At 42.2% G+C, this 7,508-nt stretch overlaps 1 protein-coding gene across 1 annotated transcript; it reads right to left on the reverse strand.

Annotated features, from left to right (window-relative positions):
- Positions 1-811: 811 nt before the first annotated feature.
- On the reverse strand, positions 812-6,711 carry ccka (cholecystokinin a). The gene is made up of 4 exons (XM_076736559.1): positions 6,633-6,711; positions 4,452-4,531; positions 4,008-4,188; positions 812-3,361 (listed from the first exon to the last, which is right to left on the reverse strand). The coding sequence occupies exons 2-4, from the start codon at positions 4,527-4,529 to the stop codon at positions 3,222-3,224; spliced, it is 399 nt and encodes a 132-aa protein (XP_076592674.1). The 5' UTR covers positions 4,530-4,531; positions 6,633-6,711; the 3' UTR covers positions 812-3,221.
- Positions 6,712-7,508: the final 797 nt, after the last annotated feature.

Here is a 7,508-nt window from a genome sequence, read left to right on the forward strand (position 1 = left end):
TAAAGATGGTAGAAAATAAAATGACCAATCAAGAAGTGTTTCATGTCACAGTGCTGCTGTGTTAGGTACAGTTTGTCCTAATGAAACAACAGAATATAACAGACTTAATATGACGACTTAAACACAAAGATGTAATGATGAGTCACTGCTCTTTATTGTATGCCTTGAGTTGTCTTCATCATCTTCTCTACCTAAAGTAAATAATCCACTGTGGAGAAGTTTTACCTTCATGTTTTGAAAATATGTGATCGTGTGTGTGTCATGTTGTTCATATAACATCATTTTCTGCTCTGTGTGTGTGTGGACTTGCTTATCTGAAACTGGGACAAGGCATAGAACAAAGTGGGAGTTTGCAACTGTTCCCTCTTGATGTGCTGTAACAGCAGCAGAGAACATATGAACTACTCAAGCTCTTGTATGAGAGACAGTAAACAGGACTGTTATGTGTTTCAGACAGTAGGATAACAACATACTAACCTACATCATTCTAAGGCCTGTTTGTGTGTGTGTGTTTGTGTGTGTGTGTGTGAGTGAGGGAGATGACCTTGGTTTGTCTGTCTGCAGATGTGCACATACAGCACAGTGTGATTCTGATGCAGATGTTTAACACAAATCTAAAAAAAAATGTGTGATTCTGTACTTTTTGTTTCTGTGTGTTTGTGTAGCGATTAGCCTGAGACAATAGCTAACCTCCCATCTGTAAACCTGGAAGGAGAGGTGAGTGTGTGTTCAGTGTGGACGGTGCACTGTGTGTGTGTGTGTGTGTGTGTGTGTGTGTGTGTGTGTGTGTGTGCGTGTGAAGGCAGCTGACTTTTATTCATAAGTCACTGTAGTATTTTATTCATTCCCAGCCAGAGTGATTGATAAATCACAAACAATGTTGTCATCAAAAATCATATACACACACATTTATATTGCTTCATATCCATTTTACAAATTTACATTTGATACCCGATCATCATCTATTTTCTGGAGACAAGTTGTATTTCCAAACTAAAAGGCTCGATTTGATTACATTTTCTCTCCAGCTGGGTGCATTCAGGTTTATGTTCCCCGCATTAGCATTTGATTGAATTCACTAGGAGACATTAAGTCATGTGTTGAAATCTGGTCTTATCAGAGTTGAAGTCCACTGGAAGATCTAAGGCAAGTGGCCTCACTTTCTGCAGTGTATCAAAGCTTAGCATCATTTCCCAGATGGACAGGTATCACGTTGTCCTGTACAACAGCTTCTTCCGTCAGTAACTCTGAACACAGATGTCTGACGTTAATCTTGTTTAGAACAGAAAAGTAATTGAAATTTCACCTCTAAGACAGTGTTAGACCTAGTTTTAAATGGCTTCCCTGTCAGGAAACTGGCTCATTATTCCAAGTACTAATCCTGGGAACGCCTGATCTATGTTTGCATTAGACACTAATGATAAAGTCCTGGCTTTCATGCAGTCCCTGGTGAATTGCACCAAATGCTCATATGGAAGGACACCCACAGGCAGACGTCCAGGATTTGTCTCTCTCTTACACCCCTGAATGCAGCCAGCAGCTACATGAAATGCATGGGATCAGCCCACCAACTGTGCAAGCATAATAACATCATAATCTCAAACGAATGCATTTCTTGGTGACATCAGAGGAAGTTGAAGATTTATTTTGAATTATTTTGAATCTGAAATTTGCTAGAAACTTATTATTTATTACAGGGACTTAACCTTTAAGAGTGCATACATACATATATAATCACCTTTCAAAAAGAATAAAAACACTCTTCTATTCATATCTGCAGTACTTGTAATCCTGATTTGAATGCATCAGCCACAGAGGCCCATTATGCAATGATAGGAGACTCCCAAGCATCTCATGTACACAACACCTTCTGCTTTTCACACTGCACATTTCTAGCCCAGGGTTTCCTTCAGCAGGCAGGGTTTGGAGTGAAAAGTTACTGTTGTTTCAGGCCCTTTTCCTCCAATCCTCTCTTACTGACTCCATACAGGTACTGTAATTTCAACCTCTGCTAGATTTTTAATGATGTATCAAACAGCTGTATCCTTTACTTGCAGATGCTGTGATATGAAAATACTTTTTTACAGTGCACGAAAAGTTGATGTGAACTGAGGTTCTGGGCTGCTGTTAGCTGAGTGCAATAAGGTTCCAATCAAAGATAAAGACTTGAATCACACTTTTGGTCCAGTTTGGCTCATTAAGGTCTAATATAAAGCCTTCAAAACATTCTGAGCCATCAGCAAATTGGGACATTTGAATGCTACTTCGAGCTTAAGACACTGGTTCCTCACTGGAATGAGGGTGAATTTTATATTTAAAGGAGCAGGTTTTTCAGATGGATTTCTTCCTATTTCTTTTCTGTTCAACATCTACTGAAGTTTGATCAATTCAGAAAACATGAATTCACTAAATGTTGCCTCAGAACAAATGTCTGTTGAGCTGTTAACACCAGTAAAAGCTAACTTTACCTTGTGTTTGACCCCTGTTGGTCTTACAGGACAACTCTGGTGATATTCTATATTTTTCTTACTGTCAATAAATCACAAGAACACCAATGAGCTGACTCGTCAAACAAGTGTTATCTGTGCAGCCTCCATTACCCTACGTGCTATAGGCCTCCATTGCTGCCCACAAACTACTAAAACACAGTGATGCACACTGTTGCACCGGCTGACATGTTCCTTCATCACCATGAACACACATACTTTGACTCAATTCCACACACACCTTACCGCTGCCAGAAATACTCACTAGAGCACCAAATCTGTGTTAATCCACATCTGAAAATAGTCCCCTACAAATTCTCCTGTTTGAGTAACATTTGCTAAAACCTGCAGCTCTTACTAAATTACTGAATGCTTGGAAAAATGAAGCTATATATTTGTGAGCATCCTTTAATGATCTGTGTATTGAGAAATGGACTAACACACTGTTGGTTTTGATTTCTCCGTAGGATTTCCTGACAGTAACAGCAATATGGAGGCCTTATCCATTTTATCCATTACGTTTTGTGCTTCAAAATAATTGACATATTGTGAGAAGCGGTTTGGAAAGTGGATCTTTCTCCTCTTTGCCTCTATGTATTGATGCTAAACTCATTCTCGGGCCCAGTCAAGTCAGCCCTTGGTTACAGTAAGTGCAGTGTGAAAAGGGTCACTATGTTGGGGGGGCAGGGGTTTTGGCGGTGTTAACTCAGATTTGGGCGAAAGCAAGCCACGCCTTTAGGAGGAGTACTCATACTCCTCTGCACTGCGTCGTCCAAAGTCCATCCAGCCGAGGTAATCTCTGTCCTTTATCCTGTGGCCGGGGGCTAGACCGCTGGCTCTGCTGGTGAGGGAGGATCTGGTCTGGTAGGGAGAGCCTGGAGGAGACGGAGACAGGGAGAGAATGACACGCATTGCACTTCATGACGCAGATGACGTGATGAAGACAGGAAGATGTTATTCTGCTCAGTCAAAACATGACTGCAGGGCACATTTTTCCACCTGTGCTGGCTGTGTGATGGAAAATGTATGACTCTGAATGAGGTTGTTGGAGTGAGTCCTGCTGACTTGTTTTCTTTCTGTTCCTGTCTTTGTGTGTTCTATGAGACCAGTGAGCTCAGCAGGTCTCCCAGTCACACACTGTTGACTCGAGAGAGGAACAGAGATACAAAGTGACAGAGCGAGAGAGCAGAGAGTGAGGTCAGGAGGGAAGGAGACGAGTGAAGGAGGCGGAAATAGAGGGAGCAGGCTGCTGGAGGGACAGAGGGAAGGAACAAGGAGGAGGTATGGAAAGATGGAGGGAGGACAGAGAAAGCTAGAGGGAGGCGGGAAATGCCAGATGGTGGGACTAAGACCCAGCATGAGTGACGGCAGATTACAGAAGGATGGATGTTAGGAAGAGAGAAAATAACACAGCCAGGAGCGAAATAAGACGAGAGGAACGTTCTGTGTGTAATGAGATGAGATGACCACAGGCGAAGACGTTCACTCCGCTTCCTGTCCGTCTCTCCGCTCTATGCCCACCTTTCCTGGAGATCAGTCTGGCCAGTAGCTGGCTCAGGGTGTTTCGAGCGTCTACGTCCGCCTGGGGTTGGTTGTAGTTGGCTAGCTGCCCTGAGGGGGGCGCTGGGGCTGAGCGGGCCTGACGTGTGTGGTGTGGAGGCAGGCTGTCTGAGGCCAGAGCCTCACCCTCAGCTCTCTGTGACTGGAGGACAAGAGAAAAGAGAGACGAGTGATGAGTGATGAGGTATAGATCAAAACCTGAAATTTCAACACTTTACTGTCTCTTTAAATGGATTTAAACTAAAAATTCACTCAGTCAACTTTCTTTTTGCAATGATTTAAGTGTGCTTATGTTTTAAAATCTCTAGCCATTAAGAATAAGGAGAGAAAATCATTTTCTTTTCCAAGGCCATGCAGAGATTTCAGGAAACTTCGAGTGTGTGTGTGCGTGTGTGTGTGTCTTACCATAGCATGTGAAGGCAGACTCACGGAACCACTGGACAAAGCAGCCAGGAGCACGCACACACAGATACCTACATTCATGACTGGCGAGAGAGAAAAGGAACAAATATAACAAAGTTAAAAGAAATCCAGCACACCTAACATGATCGTTTTCCTGTCAGGTTCTGTACTGTCTCTCCATCGCCACCCACTGTCTTTTATTGTCTCCCATCGGCTCGGTAAATATGTACTTCTGCGAGGGAACAAATTACAAGCAATGAAGGTTTTGCAGAAAGCAGCAATAAATCATTTCAGAGTCAGTGAAGCAGGGGGACGAGGTTAACCTTTGATGGTTCAGCTGGACCCTTAGGCAAAACATATTGTCTGTCTCACACACGCCCCCGCTTCAGAGTGTGTCGTGTAGTTGTACTAAATGTACACTGTAAGCACTTTGGAAATCAATTTCTTTATCCCCCTGCTCACATAAAACACAAATATATGAAAACATTACATTAAGAGGAGGTGAAGTCTAAATCCTGTTTCACAGCCCTCATTTTCTCATATTAATGAATCATATTCATTATGATTAAATACATTTTATTTTTGTAGCACCTTTCATACAAGAAGTGCTGCTAAAAGTGCTTTACAGCCCAGAACTGACATACACACATAAAAAAGACATAGAATGAACATAAAAACAGGGATAAAATATTCATGGAAATAAGATGATAAAACCTCAAACACTGACATGAAAGCTCCACATCAGTGTGATAAAAATATGTATCGTGCAAAAGGAAAAAAAAAAAAAAAAACACAAAAAATTTGGTTGCAAACATTTGTCAGACTGGTTTTCTAATTTTCTATCTCTGTATTAATCTTGGAGCTGGCAAAGCAGCGTATTGTTATCATTATTAGCTGTGACGAATGCTTCGTGCCAGAACATTCTTCCAGAGCAAATATCCAATTAGATAAAACCAACAGCCCCGGTCGCTCTGAGGCTTCGGAGCTCCAATCACTCCGGAGCGGCTCTCTCTGCCTGTCTGTGTTTAGAGGAATGGTCCTTTTGCTGCACTTATGCAGAGGAAAGCACACACACAGGAGGGTGTAACAGTCGTCTGTACCGGGATGGCATCTGGCTTTACATGAACTATTTCTACAACTGACCTCCTCTCCACACACAGACAATCAAAACTCATAACAAGAGTGTGTGTTTATCCCTCAGCAGCCTGGATTACACTGGTTCAGTGAGTCCACAGCTTCCTCGAGTTACTCTTCACTGGACACGATGATTACATACATTATCAGCTCTCTTCATCAACATCCACCTACAGTACAGCCTCTCCACACGAAACCATGCAACTCTCAGTTTGAACCCAGATCATATCTGTACAACGCGATCACTGACACTCACAGCAACATCCATTTGAATAATTTTCTTTAAATTGACACTGTGGTGGTGTAAATAGTCATTCTCTTGATGCTAATGTAATTCCTGTTAGCAGCTGGTCATTGTCTCCATTTCATTATCCAGTGGGCTGGTAATGATGTGGTACAGTAATGTGCGTGAAAGCCCTCTCCCCTCCTCAGGAAAAAATAAATGAAAAAAAAAAAAAAAAAGAATAAAAGGAGATTTTTTTTTAATTATTTCAAACACCTCATACTCACTTTTTCCCTTCTTCTATTCATAAGCACAATCCAGCATATGATGTGTGCTGCAGTGATGACTATCTAACATATACACACAAAGTTTTGTCTCCACACTCAGATGCAATGATCTGATTATTTGTACACTCAAACAGTAAAATACACAAGGCTTCAAACAGCTTGATTGTCCTTAGTGAATGTTTGAAATGTACTGTCCTTAACATACTTCATCGTTGTGTCTCATATATCTATGTGTGTGTTCACTTAGAGCTACAACTCAGCGAACTAAAGGAGCTGGCAAAAAAAATAAGACATATATTGTGAAAGGCAAAAACATTTAAGTGGAGTTTGAATCAAACTAAATGTGAAAACCATGTTTCCAACATGACAGCCCTTTCTCAACTTTTCAGATTAAACGTACAATTTTTGTGTATGTTTTAAATAAAATAATGCTCCTTTAAAGAACCACCTTCACACAAAAAAGTATTTTTAATAAATGTCAGAACAGAAAACTGAAAACTGTTGAGGACACAGATTTCAGAATCAGTTTCATCTTCTTACCTGCAGTGCTTGGCGTGGACCAGGCGAGGAGGAGGCTGAAGATGTTGAGCTTTGCTCCTGCGGTGTTCAGGCTGTGAGGGAGTGTGAGGGAGGCAGAGAGGAGACCATGCTTTTATACTGACACACAGGAAGTGGGAGGGGCCTGGGCTGATGGGAGGAGCCTGCTGCTGGCGCAGAAACTGAGAGCACTGACGCAACTGAGGACGCAAACTGCAAACGCATGCACACACACGCAGACACACACGCAGACACACACGAAGCCATATGAAAAAAAAGGGTTGGGGATGAAGGTGACAGCTTTAATTGTGTGGCCTCCTCCTCGCTCACCTGTGTGAGAAACAAAGCGAGGAGCACACACACACACACACGCGCACACACACACACACACACACACCAGGTGAATCAGTGGTTTCAAGTGGAGAGAAGCTGGAAGGCTCTTTAAAATGAAGCACAATGCATTGCTGCATGTCTGAGCATTTAAGTGGCACACACACACACACACACACACACACACACACAAAAACAGATATATGGACAGATAGAAACACCCTGAAGAGGAGGAGGGACAGAAGAAAGTAGAATGTATATTAAAAAAAATGTCCCACTCTGCAGCTCAAGGCCGGATGTATTTCAGCTACCACCATGACTGAGTCTGTCTTCTAACAGAAGCAGCAGTTTCATCAGGGGGAGGTGATCAAAGCCAGGGGGATTGTTTAGGTCTGACAGAGCATCACGGTGTCATGAAGGAAACACATCTGTCTCTGCTGCTTTGTTTTCTTCATGCCACCAGCGATCACAGAAAGACTTCTGGCAAAATTAACCTGAAGTGGGTCGGAAAGTAATTTTAAAGCTTTTAGTAAAACTCTACGGTGTCTG

Source organism: Chaetodon auriga, chromosome 8, assembly GCF_051107435.1.
Source record: "Chaetodon auriga isolate fChaAug3 chromosome 8, fChaAug3.hap1, whole genome shotgun sequence".
In the NCBI taxonomy this organism is placed as follows: domain Eukaryota; kingdom Metazoa; phylum Chordata; class Actinopteri; order Chaetodontiformes; family Chaetodontidae; genus Chaetodon; species Chaetodon auriga.

Coding starts and splice junctions, on each gene's coding strand:
- ccka (XM_076736559.1), bottom strand. CDS start 4,529: ATGAATGTAGGTATCTGTGTGTGCGTGCTCCTGGCTGCTTTGTCCAGT. Junction 4,189..4,451: donor GTCTGCCTTCACATGCTATG/GTAAGACACACA, acceptor CTTGTCCTCCAG/TCACAGAGAGCTGAGGGTGA. Junction 3,362..4,007: donor CAGACTGATCTCCAGGAAAG/GTGGGCATAGAG, acceptor CGTCTCCTCCAG/GCTCTCCCTACCAGACCAGA.